Source organism: Narcine bancroftii, chromosome 5 (assembly GCF_036971445.1).
Source record: "Narcine bancroftii isolate sNarBan1 chromosome 5, sNarBan1.hap1, whole genome shotgun sequence".
In the NCBI taxonomy this organism is placed as follows: domain Eukaryota; kingdom Metazoa; phylum Chordata; class Chondrichthyes; order Torpediniformes; family Narcinidae; genus Narcine; species Narcine bancroftii.
In genome coordinates, this window is record NC_091473.1 from 253,337,361 (window position 1) to 253,359,682 (window position 22,322).

Sequence of the window (22,322 nt, forward strand, 5' to 3'; positions counted from 1 at the left end):
ATGGCAATTTTTCTCAAGCAAAATATTTCAGTAACAATTGGGTCTAGAGCAGTGAATCTCAACCTTCCCTTCCCACCCACATCCCACCTTACGTGATCCCTCACTGATCACAGAGCACTGATGGCATAGGGATTACTTAAAGTGGGATGTGAGTGGAAAGAAAAAGTGTGAAAACCACTGGGTTAGAGGGATACAGGGAAATTCATGCAAATGGGACTCGCCCAGAATGCCAAGATGGGTCCCAATGATTGAAAAATCTATGTCTTAGATAATGAGGCAGCCTCCACTGTTGTATTGGGCAGTGAATTCTACAGATTCTGGGAGAAGCCATTCCTCATCTCTGTCCTAAATCATCTCCCCTGAATCTTAAGGATATGCCGCGTAGTTCTAGTCAACTATCTGCCAGTAGGAACTATTTCCCTGTTTCTATGAAATATCCACTCATCCTTCTCAACTCCCGTTAAGTACAGTTCCCCGCTCTTCAACTCTCTTCAAGAACTCATTTCATTTCTAGAATCAACCTGGTGAACCTCCTCTGCACCACCTCCAAAGCCAGTAGATCCTTCTTCAGGCAAGGAGAACAGAACTTCACGCAGCACTCGAAGTGCGGCCTCACCAGGACCTTGTACAGTTGCAGCACAACCTTCAATTCAATCCCTCCAGCAATGAAGGGACAACATTTGCCTTTTGGAATTCCATGTATTCTCACAGAGAAGATCCAAAGGTGAAGCAACCGCAAGTTAGCCGAGGTACATGGTACCTCAACCAACCTGGCCTCTGTGCTCTCCACACCCCCAATCCCGAAGCCCACCCACCCTGAATAGCACAGTTACCTGGATGAGAAATGTCCCCACCACAATGCTGCAAAAGATTGGGTTTCGGAAAATGGCTTCAAACACGTTCCGCTCCCCGTGGATTTTGCGAGCGTTGATCTCATTGAAGAGTTGCATCATCACAAAGGTGTTGAAGACGATGGTATAATGTTCAGTTGGAGGGGAGTGGAGGGGAGTGTTTCTCCCACTGTCGATGTCAAAAAACTTCTCCCCTGCCAAAGCACGAATTTATTGTCATGAAAGTATCGAAATTTACAGGTACTTTACATTTAGACGTACAGCGCAGTAACAGGCCCTTTCGGCCCACGAGTCTGAGCCGCCCAATTACAACCAATTAATTTACACTCCCTAGTACGTTTCGGAAGGTGGGAGGAAACCGGAAGCCCCCGGTGAAAACCCACACAGACACGGGGAGAACGTACAAACTTCTTACAGACAGAACCTTGGTCCTGATCACTGGCGCTGTAAAAGCGTGGCACTAATCTTAATAGTAAAATAATGTGATTAAATTAAAAGAGACAGTAGTCACGGTTACCAGAGTGCAAAAAGATGTCCTGCAACAGACCCTGATGAGTAAACCAAGGGGAGGTTCAAGAGCCTGAGAGCTGTTGGAAAGAAACTGTTTTTGAACTGGTTTTCAGGCTTCAGTCCGAAGGTAGCAGTGAGAAGCGGTTGTGACCAGAGTGATGAGGGTGGGGGAGAGGAGGATGGTCCTTTATGATGTTGGCTGCCTTCTTGAGGCATCGCCACACGGAGATGTCTAGAATGGACAGGAGGTCAGAGCCGGTGACGCAGCTGGCTACGTTCACTATCTTCTGACCCTCTAAGTTCCTCCAGCAGATAAAGGTTACTACAACCAGGCAGTTTGCTGGTCTTGGTGCATTATTCACGATCGAGGCAATCAAACCTTGGCACAGAGAACAGAACTGTGACTCTCCTGTGCTTCTAAAGTGGGAGAAGTTCTGGACTGGTGGGATTGCTGCCTCAATATCCCCTGTGGAGGCCACTCTTAGTTTGGACATTATCCTGTGTCATGTCTGGTGATCTTCTTGTGACATGCCCATCACTCTACATAAGGAACTATTAACGTGCTGGAGCAGAGTCGGTGCCAGGTTAGTGGGGGGCATTAGGGTTACCAGGACTGGGAGGGGCACAGTCCAACAGTCATAACCTCACTCAGCTGGAGGGGGGGTCTAACTGCCAAACTGATGTAAACTTCCTTCACCCCTCTGACGTAGGAGCCGAAAGCGCTGGTTTTATTGGGTGGAGAGTCACCAGCGTGCGTCAAGCTGGACGCTAGTGACTCTTGGCGACACGGGTGGGGACAGGGGCAGGTCTGACAGTGAGCGATGGCCACGAGCGTATGGGGGGGGGTGGTCACAGCACCTTGAAAGGAGGGGGGGCCATGCCTGTGAATGCCCCCTCTTGGCACTGACCCTGGAGGCATCCATTCAGCACCCAAGTGAAGTCACTGGACTGAATCACAACTAAAAGAACCACTCCCTCCCCTCCCCCCCACTCCACTCCATTACTGTGGTTAGTGCCACAGTAACAAGTTCACACCAGTCGGGCACAGGAAACCACGGACAAAACTGACCAGCAAAGAGAAGAGTGAAGATGATGGTGAGCTGATAAACCCCATGGCCCAGGATGTTCTTCATCATCGTCCGGGAGATCAGCGGCTTGTTCCTGCCATAAGGCTTGCGCAGCAGAAGTGATTCGGTCGGGGGTTCAGTTGCCAAGGCCAAGGAGGCAAACGTGTCCATGATCAGGTTTACCCACAGCATCTGAACAGCTTTCAGTGGAGAATCCTGGTTTGGGAGTTGAGAGAGGAGAGCAGGAGAGGATGAGAGCCCTCGGCCGTACTACACCAGATCAAGGCTGCCTTGAACACCACCTTCGCATCTGCTTCCCAGCATCTTCCAACTGCCACTGTCCAAAAATCCCTCTTAGCATCGATCTGCATCCACAGGTCTCAGGGCTGCAGATTCCACAAACCCACAACATGCGCGTAATTTCTTACCGCATTCCCTTTATCCTGAAAACATGCTTTCATTCATAATTCTCCAATGAGGGGAGAAGTTCCTCTCAGCAATAACCATCTTGACCCCCACCCCTCCTCCCGCACAAATATTATCTTTCAATAAGATTGTGGCCTGGATTTGAGGGCATGAGATACGGGGAGAAGTCAGACAAACTTGGATCTTTACTTTTTTTCATGAGCCCCCCCCCCCAATTACACCCTATGAACCTATTAAATCCCCCCCGTACATCTTTGGAACAAGGGAGATCGAGCGAACCCAACGCGGTCGCGGGGAGAACCTACAAAGTCCTGACAGACAGTGGCAGATTCGAACCCAGGTTGTTGGTGCAAACCAGCCCGCTGTCTTCAGCTGTTTTCTCTGGAGTGTCGAAGGCTAATCTTTAAGTCTGAGTGAGTGAATGCACTTTAAAAATTTCATTTATGGTAGCACCAGTATGGCCCACCATTCAACCACTAACACACCACCCGGCCCACACACCACCCGGCCCACACACCACCCGGCCCACACACCACCCGGCCCACACACCACCCGGCCCACACACCACCCAGCCCACACACCACCCGGCCCACACACCACCCGGCCCACACACCACCCGGCCCACACACCACCCGGCCCACACACCACCCGGCCCACACACCACCCGGCCCACACACCACCCGGCCCACACATGGTACAAGGTTTCCCGCCCGGAGTTAAACACTGCCACTGATTCTGCTTCCAACACTACTCCAGACAGCCCATTCCAGGTACGCACCACTCTGGGTAAAATATTTCCATCCTCAAATGAAGCAGGTCATCAACCATTCATTTAGACTGTTCCTATTTTTTCCTCCCCACATTTTGATCAATTCCACATATTACACCCGACATTTACATTGGGCTAATTAACCATCCAACCTATAGGAGAACAAGGCATTGGAGCAGGAGTCTGCTTATTGCGGCCCGTTGATTAGAACCACACAACATTACAGCACAGAAGACAGGCCCTTTGGCCCTTCTAGTCTGCGCCAAACTATTATTCTGCCTGGTCCCACCGACCTGCACCCAATTCATACCCCTCCATACATCTCCCATCCATGTACCTGCCCAAATTCTTCCTAAATGTTAAAATTGAGCTTATTCCACACCCTCCACCTCTCCCTGGGTGAAGTGATTTCCCCCTAAACTTTTCCCCTTTCATCCTTAACCCATGTTCTCTGGTTTGTATCTCACTTCCCCTCAGTGGTAAAAGCCGACCTGCATTTACTCTGTCTGTCCCCCTCAATTTTAAAGACCTCGATCAAATCTCCCCTCGTTCTACCTGTGTGATGCAGGCTCCAGTGAAAGCGACGATAACTGCAACCACGTTGACAGTTAACTGGAACTGGAGGAACTTGGAGATGCTGTCGTACACATTTCGGCCCCACATCACAGCCTTCACGATACTGGTGAAGTTATCGTCCGTCAGGATGATGTCTGATGCCTCCTTGGCAACGTCTGTCCCTGCGATGCCCTTTAAAATCCAAACCAAAACAGGTCAGCAACTCTGCCGTGCACTGTTCTTTGCAAAGCAGGCTGTACTAATTGACATCTAAACATAGCAGTGCTAGAGGAACTCAGCAAGTCTCGCAGCGTCCGAAGGAGGCAAAGATGCATGACTTCCTTAAGGTTCAAGGGGGGGAAAATACACAGGGATAATTAAATACTGGGAGAAGAATGGGAGGGGTCCAGACCAACAGACAAAAGGTGTTGATTTGATATGATATGGAGAGAGGTGAGAATTGATTTTGGTTCTGTGAAAGGAGACAGAAGGAAAAGGGGAGAGAGAGGGAGAACATGGTAGAGGGAAGGAGACAAGGATGAAGATTGGGTGGGGGGTTTAATGGAAACTTGAAAAGTAAATGTTAATGCCATCCAGTTGGAGGAGGCCCAGATGGCAGATGGGGTATTGTTCTTCTAATTTGCGGGTGGTCTCAGTCTGGCAGTGCACGGGACCACGGACAGACATGTCAGCAAAGGAATGGGATAATGGGTGGCCACTGGGAGACCTGGGCGGGGAATTGAAAAAGGGTTCAGGCCCGAAACATCGGTGATACATCTTCACCTCGTGTGGACCGGCAGAGTTCCTCCAGCATTTCCATGTTTTGACTACAATCACCGCGTCTGCAGACTTTGATGTTTCACTCCTGAAGTGGAACAGTTCTCTGGGAAACAGTGAGCTGCTGTAGGGACTCAGCAGGTCAGACCGTGGGGAGCGACGGTCAGATAACGAGTTGGGTCAAGACCCTTTACTGAGACTGATATTATGAAGGGGGAAAGAATCTGAGGAGGGGCCAAGAGGTAATAGGTAATGGACAGAATGTAGGAGAGGTGGAGAAATAGGAAAAGGAAAAGAGAGCAACTACTGGGGAGGGGGGGGAAATTAGAGAGAAAAGTGTGAATGAGAATATGTAAAGAAGAGATGGAAACAGAGAGTTGGGGGGGGGGGGTTATCTAAACTTCAGGATATCAGTGTTCATGTCATTAAGTTTAAGCCTGTCAGGAGAATATAAAGATATAGACCAGTAGTTCTCAGCCTTTTTCTTTCCACTCACTTCCCACTTTAAGTATTCCCTATGCCATCAGTGCTCTGTGATAAGTAAGGGATTGCTTAAGATGGGATGTGGATGGGAAGAAAAAGTTTGAAAACCACTGTTTTAATCGTTCCTAATTGACTCGTTATGTGCACGGTTTCAGAACTCCAAAGGAAATGGGCCCAATGACAATTTTTCTCAAGCAAAATATTTCAGTAACAATTGGGTCTGGAGCAGTGATTCTCAACCTTCCCTTCCCACCCACATCCCACCTGAAGCAATCCCTTACTAATCACAGAGCACCAATGGCCGAGGGATTACTTAAAGTGGGATGTGAGTGGAAAGGAAAAGGGTTGAAACCCACTGGGTTAGAACCAATATTTTGGGCTGGAGCCCTTCATCAAGGTATGAAGGGCTCCAGCCTGAAACGTTGGTTACACAGTATATTTTTATCTTTGCTATATAGATTTCACAGTGTGACCTGCTGAGTTTCTCCAGCATTATGTTTTGACTTCAATTGTACCATCTGCAGACTCTGGTGGTTTACCCCAGGAGGAATATGGTGGGTTGTTCCTCAAGTTGACGTCTGGCCTCACCCTGTCATTGGATGGGGTGGAGAACAGACATGTCTGCGTGGGAATAGTGAAGCGAACTGAAATGGTTGGCTGGAGGAAGGTTAAGCTCAGACCCACAGGAGGGCGGATGTAGGGCGAAGTGGTCGCCCAATTTGTGTCGCCTTCTTTGTGGAGGGCTGGTAACTGCAAGAAGCCAACTTGTAGCCTCGCAAGCTCCAGAAGCTACGACTAGGCCACCCGACTTGAAACATAGGAGTCAGCTGCTCGTTCACCCGATATCAGAATGGAAAGCCTACGAACGATAAAGCACAACTGACTAGAGGGAGCTTCCAGTTGGTTACCTTTATTCTAGTCAAGTTCATGGTCATCTGACTGTACAAACACAACCTGACGAAACAGCGTTTTTCCATCCTTCTCGCTAACTGCCACACAGCAACGCAGCCTTGAAACTGTCCCAAGAAATGTGCACTGCCTATTAAGAACCCATTTTATTTTAAAATGATCCAAATTTTTATTCCAATTGTTTCCCTTGTAGATTGACACATAAACTTATTGCATGATGCTCTGTTTATATTTGACAAGACAATCAAAAGTTTCATGAAACTCTGTCAGCTGGCCAGCCTGATTTATAAGCGAATTGTCAGAAGGATTGGTTATTTTTAAGATGTTAAATGTTTATTTTCCAAATCAGAGAAATGCGACATCTGCCTTTTCCTTTCCTCGCAGTCTAATTTCCGAAATGCCCAACTGGCAGACTGCCCCTGTGTGCAGTGTCTCACAGCCTGGCGTAGAGCTGGGCACAGCTGCACTGCTAAATAAAGTCAGCTCAGTTCTCACTAAAACAGGAATAAATGGAGCATCGAAAACAATTACCCTTGCGTGAGTAGCATCAGGTCGCAATAGTTAACTCCTGTTCTTTCGGCTTGTAAAATGGCAGCATCTGCCACTGGTATGGGCCCAGGACAGCGGAGAGAGGAGACAGAGCCCTGTTCCATGGAGGCTCTAAATGGCCAGTTAAAGGAACTGATGGTGTTTTTAAACCAAAACCTTATACAACCTCATGGCCTGTGCCCAAGATGGAGGCGCCTGTGCTGGGCAGCGCACCACGAGGGTTTGCAGACTCTGGGGAGCAGCGGACACTAGAAACTGGGAGAAGACCCCCCCCCCCACCCTGAGTTGAGGAGATGACCCTGCAGGACGGTGACCACCGCGGCAAGCCAGTGAGGGTGATCAGCGGCTGAAGGACCCACACAGGCTGCGGGCGACTTGGAATCAGGGGACCTTCACGGGCTGCTGGAGACTGGCTCGTGGGTACGAGATATTAGAGCCGGGATTTGAGAGGGTACTGAGAGCAAGGAAGGGCTCCCGAATGGCCTCGGGAACTGAAGGCCTTCTTGATCAATCTGTTGGGCTGCAGGAGGGCTGGAGGCGAATTCACGGACACTCGATGACTCTGACGGAATTCTCTTTTGCTTCTCTTTCTCTTGTACTATACGGGGCGCCAGGCAGCACTAACGGCAATTCCATGTAATATTACCTGTTCTGTACTATAATAAAGGAATCTTGTATCTTGAAGGCCATATTCAGAGATTTAACTACTTGACACTATTATCTAGATCCGGGAGATCACTTCACTGAGCACATTCGCTCTGTCCGCACCAGCGACCGGAGCTTCCCGGAGGCCAACCATTTCAGTTCTGCGTCCCACTCCCGTCTGTCTGTGTCCTCGTACTTTCCCACCAAGACCACTGGTAAATTGGAGGAACGACACCAGATTTTCCACCTGGGCCCTCTTAGTGTGTGAGAGAAAATCTGGTCTTGTAATCAGGGGCATTTCCTCATAAGAAGAGGCGAGGAGGAACATTAGAAAAAGGAGCAGGAGTCAACCATCCGGCCCGGCGAGCCTGCTCTGCTAGTCAATGAGCTCGCCTGCTCTGCTAGTCAATGAGATCACGGCTGATCTGGCTCAGCTCCACCTCCCTGCCTGCTCCCCATAACCCTTAATGCAAAACTCTAATCCATTTAATGAGGCAGTCTCCACCACTCCTTGGGCAGAGAATTCCAGAGATTCACTACCAATGGGGAAAAGCAGTTCTTCTGTCTCAAGCCTACTCCCCTGAATCTTGCGCTGTCGCTGCGATCCAAATTAAATTTAACAAAAATTTTCTCCACAGCACAGTAGAAGCCAACTCTCGCCATTTAAACTCGTGCCGCCCAATTACACCCAAATTAATCTACAGCCCCAGGTACGTTTTGAAGGGTGGGAGGAAACCCACTCAGACACGGGAAGAACGTAGAAACTCCTGACAGACAGAGTCAGATTCGAGTTGTAACAGCGCTGCGCTAACCATTCTAGCCAGTGGAAACAACTTTGCTGTCTTTAAATTATCTGTGGCCTTCATAATTTTACGTTTCTACAAGATCCCATTCATTCTTCTGACGATCGATCTATAACCAGGGGAATTTAGAAGAATGAGCTAATCCAAGATGTGGATGGTTTTACAGAACAGTTCCCATGTGAATCTTAACCAAATGAATGCAGAAAGTCTCCTGTGCAAAGTACACAAACCTTACGGGCAATTTTGCTCATTATGCTGAAATAAATATGTTTCCTTAAATTATGGCAGAAATCTAACTGCAATATGTATCATTTATTAACTCCTTTTCCACCTCATGGCACTTTGTGGTAATCGAGTTGAAACTATAATTGTTGGTGAATTTCAAAGCCCCAGTACATCATACTTCTGGATGTGACAATAAACTCTCATCTCGTATTAAATGGACAATACTCCTAAATTCGGATTCTGAATAGGTATCACCTCCCAGTGTCCAACCATTTCAAATCCCCACACCAACAGGTCTGTCCGTGGGCTCAGGTACTGCCACTCGCAGAATGGAGGGAGAACACCTTGTATTCCCTCTTGGCAATTGCACTTGACCCCCCCCCGATTTTCTTGATCAACTCCAAAGATAATTTAGAGGCTTTGCATTATAATTGAGGAAAAGGAAGGGTACCATAGCGAAGCCAACATCAGCCTTCTTCAGTGCCGGCCCATCGTTGGTTCCGTCTCCAGTTACGGCCACCACCTGCCGCATCTCTCCAATGGTGCTGTCAATAATACCTGTTTCAACAAAAGACACTCCATTGACCTCACATCCTTGACTATTTAATTGGAAGACATTGGTTGGCTGCTTGACTGCCTTTATGATGCTAGTTCAGAGTGCTTTGAACTTGGAAATCACGAAGGTATCACATAACCAGTGGCCACTAAAGCCTGTACCAGTGACCACACCAAACGTTTCCATTCATTTCTATGCCAGAGACACACACAGAGAAAGATGTACAGCAGGAGGGTTAGTGGGGGATTTGAGGATATCTCCGCCCCCTTCCCAATTGAACCCCTCCAGATGACTGGTCCAGTAACTTTGGAGTCCCAGGAAGGCCACAAAACCTCATCAATGAACTTAGTTGACAAGAGGTAAATGAGATGGTTCATTTTCCAGCCAGTATCAACAACACTGAACAGCAATGAACGAGCTGCCAGCTGAAGTGGTGAATGTGGGCTTAATTTAACAAGAATTTGGACTGGTTCATGAGTGGTTCGGTTTTGGAGGGCTATGGATTGGGGTGCAGGTCATTGGGGCCGGGCTGAATAATAGTTTAGCACAGACTAGAAGGGCCTGTTTTCTGTGCTAGAATGTTCGATGGCTCCACTCAATGGCCACCCCATGCTAAGGATTTCGATGAGGGAAATCAATTATACGTGGATCAGATTCAACCCCCTTCATTTTGTTAATGATACAGGAGCTTTGTTTTGTACAGATTGCAGTCCACAAATCATAGAACAGCCCAGCACAGGAGCAGGCCCTTTGGCCCACATCTCAATGACCGTGATGCCCTCATATCCTTGTGTCTATCTAGAAGCTTCTGAAACACCATTGTATCTGCTTTTACCACTGCTCGTGGAAGCCATTGCGGGCCCCCACCACCCTGCGTGTAATAAAACCTGCCCCGCATATCTCCTTTAAACTTTCTCCTTCCACACATCCTCTAGTGTTTGACATTTTGTACCCTGGAAGAAAATTTCGATGATCTACCCCCATAAGCTTCTACCCCTCAGCCGACAACTCTCCAGATAAAACAAAACCCCACAAGGCCATAAGAGGCAAAAAGCAGAAATAGGCTATTCAGCCCATCGAGTCTGCCCTGTCACTCAGTCATTCTTCCACTCAGCTCCATCTCCTGGTCTTCTCCCCAGAACCTTTGATTCCCTGGCTAATCAAGAACCTATCAATTTCCGTCTTAAATACATCCAATGACCTGGTTTCCACAACTGCCTCTGGCAACAAATTCCACAGGTTTACCACACTTTGGCTAAAACAAATTTCTGCACATCATAAAGGTACCCCTGTCCAACCTTCTCCCCATAACTCCTAACCTCTAATCCAGACAGCATCCTGGTAAATTTATACTGCAGTCCTTCCAAAGCCTCCACATCCTTTCTGTCATGAGGACGTCTAGAATTGCACACAATTGGCCCTCTCTATTGGCATGCCATTTCCTTTTCACTTTTTATAGAACCCTAGAACATTAGAGCAGAGAAACAGGCCCCTTCGGCCCTTCTAGTCTGTGCTAAACCATTTTTCTGCCTAGTCCCACTGACCTCTGCACCCAGTGCATTACCCTCCACACCCCTCCCATCCATGTACCTGTCCAAATTTTCCTTAAATGTTAAAATTGAGCCCGCATTCGCCACCTCAGCTGGCAACTCGTCCCATACTCTCACCACTCTCTGCCCTTAAACATTTCCCCTTTCACCCATAACCAACGTCCTCTGGTTTGTATCTCACCTACCCTCAGTGGAAAAAGCCGACCTACATTTACTCTGTCTGTCCCCCTCATAATTTTAAATACCTCCATCAAATCCCCTCATTCTTCTCTGCTCCAGGGAATAAAGTCCTGACATGTTTAACCTTTCGCTGTAACTCAGTTCCTGAAGTCTGGGCAACATCCTAGTCAATCTTCTCTGCACTCTTTCTATCTTATTGATATCTTTCCTGTAGTTTGGTGACCAAAACTGCACACAAAGCTCCAAATTTGGCCTCACCAATGTCTTTAACATAACATCCCAGCTCCTATATTCAATACTTTGATTTATGAAGTCCTTTAAACATGTATGCCAACACCAATGGCCTGATTCTGAGAGTAGCTTAGGTACAAGTTATCATTTGACTTATTGAGTATTACAGTTCATGTCTTTCCGTTTCAATATCACACGCTCTGCACCTGCATCAGACACAGGGATCAAAACCAGCCTCAAGTTACCTCATCCTTTCCCCACCCACCCCCTCCTCCAAGCCTTACACAATCTGAATTACAATCAAAAATAGAAGTGTACATCAATATCCTTTGGGCTGCAGATCCAGTTCAGCAGGAAACAGTGCAGTGGGGGGTTATTCTCTAGAATACCTTTGACCAGCGTGTGTTTGTCTGTTGGCGACGATCGAGCAAGGACTCGGAGACTTGGCCAGACCTTGTCCAGACGCTCTTGCTCCACCTTAAGAAGAAAGCAAAGCAAGGTTCAAGAAGCAAATCAATCATTGCTTATTATAAGACCATAAGACACAGGAGCAGAAATAGGCTATTCAGCCCATTGAGCCTACCCCACCATTTAATCATGAGCTGATCCATTTTCCAACCCAGCCCCACTGCTCGGCCTTCTCCCTATAACCTCTGATGCCCTAGTTAATCAAGAACTTACCAATTTCCTTAAATTGACCTGGCCTCCATAACAAATTCCACAGATTCACTGCCCTCTGGCTTAAGAAATTCCTCCCCATCTCTGTTCTCAGTGGACGCCTTTCAATCCTGAAGTTGTGCCCTCTTGTCCTAGACTCTCCCACTGTGGGAAACGACCTTCCCACATCTACTACAACTTAGCAAATAATTTCCTAAATGGTCAAATATTTTCTTCCCCACAGTTTTAATTCACTCAGAAACTTCTCTCTTTGATTGTTGCTCTTTCAAAAATAACACACATCATATGCAAGCAAGCTTTAAATAGGGGCATCACATCTACTAAAGATGACTACCTGAACTTCAGTACCTCCAGACACCCTCTTCAACGCCTCTATTTCTCAGAGGATGAAGGCCGTTCAGCATGACCCCCTTGTCCCTCAACAATTTCTACAGGTGGTCCATAATTACTGCATGCATCACAGCGTGGGACAGGAGCTGGTCTCCTAGAGCCCGGAAGAAGCTGCAGAAGGCAGTTAATGCACTTCAGAACAACACTTAGACCCCCATCTCCTCGGACTCCATCTACATCTCCCGCTGCCTGGAACAGGAAGCTGACACACTGAAGGACCCATCGCACCCTGGACACCCTCTCTTCTCCCTCCTCCCATCTGGAAGAAGGTGCAAGAGCAGGAAAGTGTGCACCAGCAGGCTTAATGGTAGTTTCTTCCCCGCAGCCATCAGGCTCCTGACTGAACCCCACAACAGTGCTCTCATGCTGATCTTGCAGGGTACTAAAGAATCTTCCTTTCATTGAACAAAATGCCAGGGCAGTGGAAGGGCATTAACCGTTTGAACTTTGTTTTCCAGAACAACCAACAGGACTTTTTAAAAAATCTCCAATCACGTACTGTACTTCAATACTGAAAAGGTTTACCCATGGACCCAGTCTGGAGTACATATGATGAAAGGTTAATACTGGTTGGAGGCCAAAAGTGTTAAACCAAGTTAATAACATCAGGGCTACAGAACAAGCGCCAGGAAGGGGAACCAAACCAGCTCCAATTTAGGCCAAATGGCCTTGTACTGTGCTGAAACATTCAGACATTCCTAACTATCAGCATTATGGGGCTATGGCCTTTGCCAGACCCATTCCAGACAACCCACAGATCAGTTGTGCTCAGAAATTTGGCTTAGATTCTCAAACATTGCAACTTCAAACATATCTGCAGCGACTAGAGTTCACTGCTTCTATTACCCACACAACTAAATGAGGTTCACAAGGGAATCTCCTTCCCCAAGATCCCACCTCCCCACATCTGTACAACCACAAGGACCTAGCTCTCCACATTAATACAACCACCATGACCCAAATCCCCACATCTGTACAACAAGGCATCACTTCTCCACATCTCTGAAAGTGGATTCCCATGTAGATAAGGTAGTGAAGAAAGCTTTTGGTAAGCTGACCTTTATAAATCATAGCATAGAATATAGGAGCTGGGAGGTGATGTTGAGACTGTTCAAGACATTGGTGAGGCCAAGTTTGGAATATTGTGTGCAGTTCTGGTCTCCAAATTATAGGAAGGATATCAATAAGGTAGAGAGGGTGTAGAGAAGATTTACTAAAATGTTGCCTGGATTGTAGTACCTAGAATAAAGAGAAAGACTGAGTAGACTTCATCTTTATTCATTGGGTGCATAGAAGGTTTAGGGGGGATTTGATAGAGGTATATAAAATTATGAGGGAGATTGATAGAGTAGATGTGAATAGGCTCTTCCCCTTGAGGGTAGGTGAGATTGGAACGAGGGGTATTGAGTTAAGGGTTAGGGGGCAGAATTTTAAAGTAACATAAGAGGAAGCTTCTTCACTCAGAGAGGGGTAGCTGAGTGGAAAGACCTTCCGGAAGAGGTGGTTGCAGCAGGGTCAATTTTGTCATTTAAAAGGAGGGGATTGGAGGGTTATGGGCAGGGAGCAGGTAGGTGGGACTAAAGGAGATCACTTAAATTGGTGTGGACTAGAGGGGCTGAGATGGCCTGTTTCTGGACTGTAATTGCTATATGATTATCTGTACAACCACAAGGTCCCATCTCTCCACAGCTGTAGAACCACAAGGTCCCACCTCCCCACAGCTGTAGAACCACAAGGTCCCACCTCCCCACATCTGTGTTATGGCATAGAGAATCCAAACTTCTCAGGAGTGGAACTCAGCCTGGAGAATTGTTACAACCTGGTAATCCAAATCAGATCATCTTCCTGTCAATAGAGACAGTAACATCACACAATCATGAGGGAAATAGATCGGGTGGCCAGTGTAGGGCAATCAAGAATCATAGATTAAAGGTGAAGGGGGAAGAGTTTTAATGGGAACCTGAGAAGTAATGTTTTTTCTTTACAGAGGGTGATGGGTGTATGGAACGGGCTGCTAGAGGAGGTGGTTGAGGTAGCATTATGGCAACGTTTAAGAAACATTTAGATGGATCCAAGGATGGTTTGGAGGGATATGGGCCAAACGCAGGGAGGTAGGACAGGTGTGGGTGGGACATTTTGGACAGCATGGGCAGGTTGGGCCTGTTTCCACGCTGCGTGATTCTGTGACACTCCTGGCCAGGAACTCAATTGGCCATTGGCAGACACTAAATATCTTTGGAATACCTTTCAATCCATTAATATTAATGGGTATAATTTCTAATTAAATCATCAGATCACTCAGTTACGGCTCATGAAATGTTCCATTGGCTCAAATATTCTCCGTCCTATGCAACAGCTGAGGTGCTGAAACCTCTTGTTGAAGCAGAACAGGATGTTCACCTGGAATAGGTCAGGTCGGATTTTCTGTAACCGAGAGGGAGACTGCGTCGTTGAAGATTGGAGGGCAGGTTTCCAAAGACCTGTTGGCAGTGTATTGGTTTGCTGGGTGATATGGAGGCCTGCTGCTATTTCTGGTCTCAGGACTGCAGCACACAATGTGGTGAAGTTCAGCAGAATGGGTCACAGTAAACTGGGAAAAGGAGATGTTCACACACACACACCCACCACACACACACACACACCCACCCACCACACACACACACACCACACACACACCACCCACACACCACCCACACACCCACCCACACACACACACACACCCACACACCCACCACACACACACCCACCACACACCACCCACACACCCACCCACACACACACACACACACACCCACCCACCACACACACACACACCACACACACACCACCCACACACACACACCCACACACCCACCCACCACACCCACACACCCACCACACACACACCCACCACACACACACACACACCCACCCACCACACACACACACACCACACACACACCACCCACACACACACACCCACACACCCACCCACCACACCCACACACCCACCACACACACACCCACCACACACACACACACCCACCCACCACACACACACACCACACACACACCACCCACACACACACACCCACACACCCACCCACCACACCCACACACCCACCACACACACACCCACCACACACACACACACACACCCACCCACCACACACACACACACCACACACACACCACCCACACACACACACCCACACACCCACCCACCACACCCACACACCCACCACACACACACCCACCACACACACACACACCACACACACACACACACCCACCCACCACACACACACACACCACACACACACCACCCACACACACACACCCACACACCCACCCACCACACCCACACACACACACCCACCACACACACACACACACCCACCCACCACACACACACACCACACACACACCACCCACACACACACCCACACACCCACCCACCACACCCACACACCCACCACACACACACCCACCACACACACACACACACCCACCCACCACACACACACACACCCACCACCCACACACACACACCCACACACCCACCCACCACACACACACCACCCACACACACACACCCACACACCCACCCACCACACCCACACACACACACCCACCCACCACACCCACACACACACACCCACCCACCACACCCACACACACACACACACCCACACACCCACACACACACAGAGTTCTCATCGGTTACGGAGCTGTTAGTATTTCAGCAGGGGTTCAGCTATTTCGAGTTATTCAGATGCCGGTGATGTCATGCGATGAGATTATGAGCTGTTCTGCTATGACACAGATTTCCATCCTTCCTGTTGAGACCACTTCTCTTGTAAGGGAATTCCTGTTGATAATTGACTGTAAACACTGCTGCAGGCAGCTACCAGGAGACGTGACTCAGTTATTCCAGTTTAAAATCATCATCGACTCGATGGACTTGCCCTTGCAGGGGAGAATAAACCAGCCAGCGCACACAGGCAGGCCTCCATAGCGGTTGCTCTTTGTGGAGAAGGACCCTTTATCTGTGCATTTGGTGGACTCTACTCGACTGGCACTTGTAAGCCTTTGCCCATTCAAGTCTGTTGCTGGAATAGCCTGGAATTTAAAGAGATCAAGGTGGAGGCCACAAAACCTGCTCCTTAAACCTGTCCTTTGGAGCCAGGTTCCCTCCTGATCACTGCACCCTCTGCTGTGCAGAGTGAGAAATGGAAACCATCAAGGCCATCGCATTGGAAGATCAGAGACCCATCCACTGTGCCACTGGAGATACTTCAAGGCTGGGAAATGGCCCAACATCGAGAAGCTGGAGAGACTCAGCAGGTCGGGCAATGCCCACAATTATCAGAATATTATGAAAGTTAATAACTATTTCCAAATTCAGATGGAGTTAGCACAAGCAATTGAAGCTGGGAGGTCATCGTCACCATTAGATCATAAGACAGAGGAGCAGAAATAGGCCATTCAGTCCATCAAGACTGCCCCACCATTTAATCATTTTCCCACATCCCCACTTTCTGGCCTTCTCCCCATAACCTTTGATGCCCTGGCTAATCAAGAACCAATAAATCTTTGTCTTAAATACACCCAATGACCTGACTTCTACAACCACATTCCACAGATTCACCACCCCCTGGTGAAAGAAATACCTCCGCATCTCTGTTCTAAGTGAATGGTTCTTCAATCCACTGGTAGACAAGATGATAATTTGAGGACTTTGCCTCAAGATTCGGGGGAATAGGTTTAAGACAGAGATGAGAAGGAACTGCTTCTCCCAGACAGGAATGAATGTGTGGAACTCTCTCCCCAAGGAAGCAGTAGAGACTGCCCTCATAAAATGGATTTAAGGCACAGATAGATATTTTTGGAGGGGAATTACAGGTTATAGGGCAGGAAAGTCGAGCTGAGTCCATGGACAGATCAGTCGTGGTCTTAGTGAGTGCCCTCTTCTCACTGCTACCATCAGAAAGGAGGTTCAGGAGCCTGAAGACGAAGACCCGGAGGAGTCACGTGATGGAGTAGTGGCCGGACGGTGAACTCCAGCCCTCTCCAGAAAAGTCGGGAAAAACAAAGGAAAACACAAAGGCACAGAAATAAAAGTTACAGAAAAGTGAGTATAAAGGTGGAAAGAAGATGGCGACAAAAAAAGAAAAATCGAAAGCAACGGTAAGAAGAGAGGAAGAGAAGACAAAGGAGGAAAAAGGTGAAGGCCTTACCTGTCCGAAGAGGCCCGCTGCGGAGAGAGAAACCCGCTCCCTCAGGTCGGTAAATAATGGACTACAAAAATGGCTCGCTGAGCCGAGTAAAAGTGCGCAACCGCGCATGAAAAAAAACACACCGACGGGAGGGGGGACCAGCTGGGGAGTCGATCTCCACAGCCGGCAACGACAGCTGCAGAACACCTGCAGCAAGAAGAGACCACAGAAGACAATGGAAACAAGAAAGAAGAGGAGGAAAGGGCACCAAAGAAACAACAGATGGCCAACCCAGAGGAAGAAGAAGAGGAAGAGGAAGAGTACAGTGAAATAGAAGAAGAAAAGAAAGGCAAGGTAAAGGATATACTTGCTCTTATTAAAGGATACATGGAGTCATTTAAAGAATGGCAAACACAGGAATTTAAGGATTTAAGAAAAAGAATAAACAACACAGAAGAGAAAATAAATAAAATAGAGATGACCTTAACAGAAATGGGAAAGAAAATGGACAAGGTGGAAGAGCGGGCAGTAGCAGCAGAAATGGAGGTAGAAGACTTAAAAAAGAAACTGGAGGAATCTAATAAAAAAAACTAAAGAGACACAAGAACTACTAGCTCAAAAAATAGATATAATGGAAAATTATAACAGAAGAAATAACATAAAAATAGTGTGCCTTAAGGAAGATGAAGAAGGCAAGAATATGAGGGAGTTTATAAAAGATTGGATCCCTAAGACCCTAGGATGTCCAAAACTACAGCAAGAAATGGAAATAGAAAGGGCACATAGAGTATTGGCCTCTAAACCACAACCACAACAAAAACCAAGATCTATTGTAGTAAAATTCCTAAGATATACTACAAGAGAAAAGGTACTGGAGAAGACAATGGAAAAAGTAAGAGAGGGCAACAAACCACTGGAGTATAAAGGGCAAAAAATCTTCATTTATCCAGATATAAGTTTTGAACTCCTAAAGAAGAGAAGAGTTCAATACAGCAAAGGCGATTTTATGGAAGAAAGGGTATAAATTTATACTAAAGCATCCAGCGGTATTGAAAATATTTATTCCAGGACAACAAAACAGACTATTCTCGGATCCAGAAGAAGCACGAAAATTTGCAGAACAATTACAAAAATAGACTGAGGGAGGAAGACGGGTAATGAGAGTTAAAATGATCACGATTGATATGTATGTGGGTAAAGACAAAAATAGACTGAGGGATGAAGCCGGGTAATGAGAGTAAAAATGATCACGATTGATATGTATGCGGGTAAAGAGGTATAAGAGTGAATAGAGACAATGAGCATATGTGAATGTATCTGTACTTAGAGGAAAATATAGATAGTATAGACAAGAATTAATAAGGGAAGGTAATGGAATAGAGAGAATAAGGAGGGAATTAAAAGAGTGACCTTTGTGACATATGAAAAGTGAAATCTTTTCTGGGGGGGGCGGGGTGGGGGGAAATAGCGGTCACTGCAAAATCAGTTGACGCTTGCGAGTGGATTCGCAAATCCAAATGGAGAGGGGAGATGTGGTTGTCCGACAAGGGATAAAGGACAACTCAGGAGGGGAAGGGGAGATTGGGGATAAATAAGATAGAAATAGGAGAATAAGGAAAATGTTGGATGTTGTAGGAATGTTGTCTTATAAAGAGTTGAAAATAAGAAAACAGAAATGGAAAAGGAGGAAAGGTAATGATGGAAAAACGGAAAGAGAAGATAAACAAAATATAAAAGGGCTACGCTGAACTATATGACTTTAAATATTAATGGAATACATAACCAAATTAAAAGGAAGAAACTACTAAATTTAAATGAATAAATGTATTCCATTAGAAAAAATAACATATAGGTTAAGAAATAATATTGAAATATTCGAACAAGTATAGGAGCCTTACATTAAATACAATAGCGAAAACCTACCGGGGACAAACATTACCTAAGTTGATGGAAGGAGAAGGAAAGAAAAGAATGGACTCAGTAGAATTTCTGGTGTATTTTTGTTGAATGACAACATTGTCTGACTGGCTTAATGCAACCTAGATTGTATACCTAAAATGGATGAGGGGGGGGGGGGGGGGGGGGTGGTTTGGGAGGAGGGTGGGGGGAGAAAAAGTCACTGTATATGTGTGAAAAAGAAATAGTGTATATCATGGCTAATGTGATTTATGGTGTGAAAAATAAAAAATTTAAAAAAAAGACGAAGACCCAGCGGCACTAAAAGCAACTTCTTCCCCTTCGCCATTTATGACAGACAATGAACCACAGACATTTTCTCCTCTTGCCCGAATTCATTTATTGTTCATAGTAACGTTGTCCTGTGAAGCTTCCGCAAAACAACGAATTTCGTGACATGTTCTTGACAATAAATTCTGATTCTGAATGGTGGAGAAGACTCAACGGCCAGATGGCCGATTCCTGCTCCCGTAAACGGATTGTTTTTTTTTCTTTCTCTCTCTCCATCCCTCTCCTCATTCCTTCTTGGAGGACACATCTCAGTCTGAGACTTCAAATTAAAACACAAAGCATCGTGCGCAGTCAGTAAATAGCCAGGCAATGATGGTGGCGGGAGAAAGAGAGTTTAATGGTAAAGGTTGCTGACCTGAATGCTTAAGTTACAGTTGGAAGAGAGTGAACGGTCCAGTCTACCTGCAGTCAACTCAGGAAAGAACCTCAAACAATTCCACTGTTTTTCCAGTCACACAACTCTGGAATATTTACAACACAGAGCTCGCAGAGCTACCCACGCAAAACGACAACCTTGCAATATCCTTCCCTCAACCATGCAAGCTATTTACATCACAGCACGGTAATTTGGGCAGCTGTTATTCCCAGAAAGGAAGGAAGCGCCAAACATCACCCGATTGTTGGAAGATTAAAATGTACGTTCACAGGGTGATTCGGCCCAACATCATGGACCAAAGGGCCTGCTCTGTGCGGCAATGTTCCATGTATGACCGTTATGGTGTTTTCCTGCTGGGGGGGTTGAATGTGTTTGCCCCGTGATTTAACTGCAGATGCACTTGACATTGGGTGTAGCTCCAGGGGATTGATTCACCATTTCCTGGCTCACGATACTTTGTGTCCTCAGCAAATGTACTAACCCATCCCTCCACTTCCTCATTATAAAAACCACAAAGAGAAAGGGTAGCTTAAGAGTACACCGTCCTGAAATGATGTTGCAGCAACATTTAATCCCAGGGAACACAATGTCATGATGTTATCTCCCAGTCCTCCTCAATGATGTCCTTAACAAGTCATCTCCTGTTGTCCTACAGAACAAGTGGAGACTAAAGTTTGGAAGTTATGGTTAACAGACCAGCATCTCAGTGCAGGAGAATCCACTCCAACCAAATCCCATCTGTTTACTCTCCCCTCCCACCCCACCCCCGAGAGCTCCCAGACCTGAAATAATCAAATCCAGAACCCTGATCTCCCCCTGAGTGGGAGCACACCCCCTCATCCCACTCTGCCAGGGATGTCACTGCACCAAACCGGTCCTCCGTGATATCATTCTGCAGCCACCCCCCCCCCCCCCCACCCTGCCCTCCGCTCCGCTCCCCACACCTCACACACCTCTCCTTTCTCGTTGCGGATCAGACGGTTGAACTCCTTTCCTTCCAGGCACAGAAAGTCATCGCCTGGGTTGATGATACCGCACTTTGTAGCAATGGCGCGGGCAGTGTTAATGTTGTCTCCCGTCACCATCCGCACTGTTATCCCAGCTCGCTGGCATTTTGTTATGGCATCTGGAACCTGCAACGACAGTCAGCCAATTTGCAGTGAATAAATTAGGAGTCAGCCAGCAGATATTAACTCAGAAAACCAAAAAAAAACTCAAAGCTATTAATTCGCTGAATTTGCTAAACATCATTTTCACAGGATCATATATATTTGCAGTAGATAATGATTGGGGCATTGCCCGTCCATTCCATGTCATCAGGGAGGAGGGTGGGTAGATAGGGTGAACCCGCTAACAGCCCCTCTGCCTCACAGCTCCAGGTTCGATCCTGGCCTCCGGTGCTGACTGTGTGGAGTTTGCACACTCCTCCCTGTGACTGTGTGGGTTTCCTCAATGCTCCAGATTCCTCTCATGTCCCAAAGGCCAGTGTAAAACTCCTTGGTAATAACCCCAAGAAGTCAAAGGTCTGCCATTAAACCCAACTGCCTCCCCCAAATGGTTTGAGTAGTTTCCACTGGTGGTTTACATTCAGCAATGTACATGGGACAAATTGTTCCTACTGCGTGGGAGCAAAGTAGAAAGTGGGGAGAGAGGATGGGAATGTGGGAGAAATGGCAAATGATTTCGGCAGAGAACAAGAGTGCTTGCGTCTGTCCAGGTCGGCAGTAGAGCTTCGAGAGCCATCATGCTGACATTGGCCCACCTCAGGGCTGTGTACTCAGCCCACTCCTGTTCATGCCTCTGACCCATGACTGCATTGCCAGATTCAGCTCCAACAGTGTCATCATGTTTGCAGATGACACACCAGGGGTCGGCTTAATCACCATAGAACATTCCAGCACAGAAACAGGTCACTTCGGCCCTTCTAGTCTGTGCTGAACCATTTTCTTTGTGCCCAGACCCACTGACCTGCACCCATACCATAGTCCTCCATACCCCTCCCATCCATGTACCTGACCACATTCTTCTTAAATGTTATAATTGAGCCCGCATTCACCACCTCAGCTGGAAGCTTGTTCCACACTCCCACCACTCTCTGTGTGAAGTTCTCCCTCATGTTCCCTCTAAGCTTTTCCCCTTTCACTCTTAACCCACGTTCTCTGGTTTGTATCTCACCTACCCTCCGTGGAAAAAAGCCGACCTACATTTACTCTGTCTGTCCCCCTCATAATTTCAAATACCTCCATCAAATCTCCCCTCACTTTTCTCTGTAAGTCAATTCCTGACGTCCAGGCAGCATCCTAGTCAATCTTCTCTGCCTCTTTCTATCTTATTGAGATCTTTCCTG

At 47.1% G+C, this 22,322-nt stretch overlaps 1 protein-coding gene across 6 annotated transcripts in view; it reads right to left on the reverse strand.

Moving 5' to 3' along the window:
* LOC138765221 (plasma membrane calcium-transporting ATPase 1-like) overlaps nucleotides 1-22,322 on the reverse strand; it is a 249,628-nt gene that overhangs the window by 22,469 nt on the left and 204,837 nt on the right. For all 6 annotated transcript variants that reach the window (XM_069942198.1, XM_069942200.1, XM_069942199.1 and 3 more), the window contains 6 exons: nucleotides 20,929-21,108; nucleotides 11,476-11,563; nucleotides 9,021-9,127; nucleotides 4,179-4,370; nucleotides 2,431-2,644; nucleotides 834-1,045 (listed from right to left, as the gene is read on the reverse strand). In XM_069942198.1, the coding sequence (XP_069798299.1) occupies nucleotides 834-1,045; nucleotides 2,431-2,644; nucleotides 4,179-4,370; nucleotides 9,021-9,127; nucleotides 11,476-11,563; nucleotides 20,929-21,108 (993 nt within the window). The remainder of the gene's footprint in view (nucleotides 1-833; nucleotides 1,046-2,430; nucleotides 2,645-4,178; nucleotides 4,371-9,020; nucleotides 9,128-11,475; nucleotides 11,564-20,928; nucleotides 21,109-22,322) is intronic.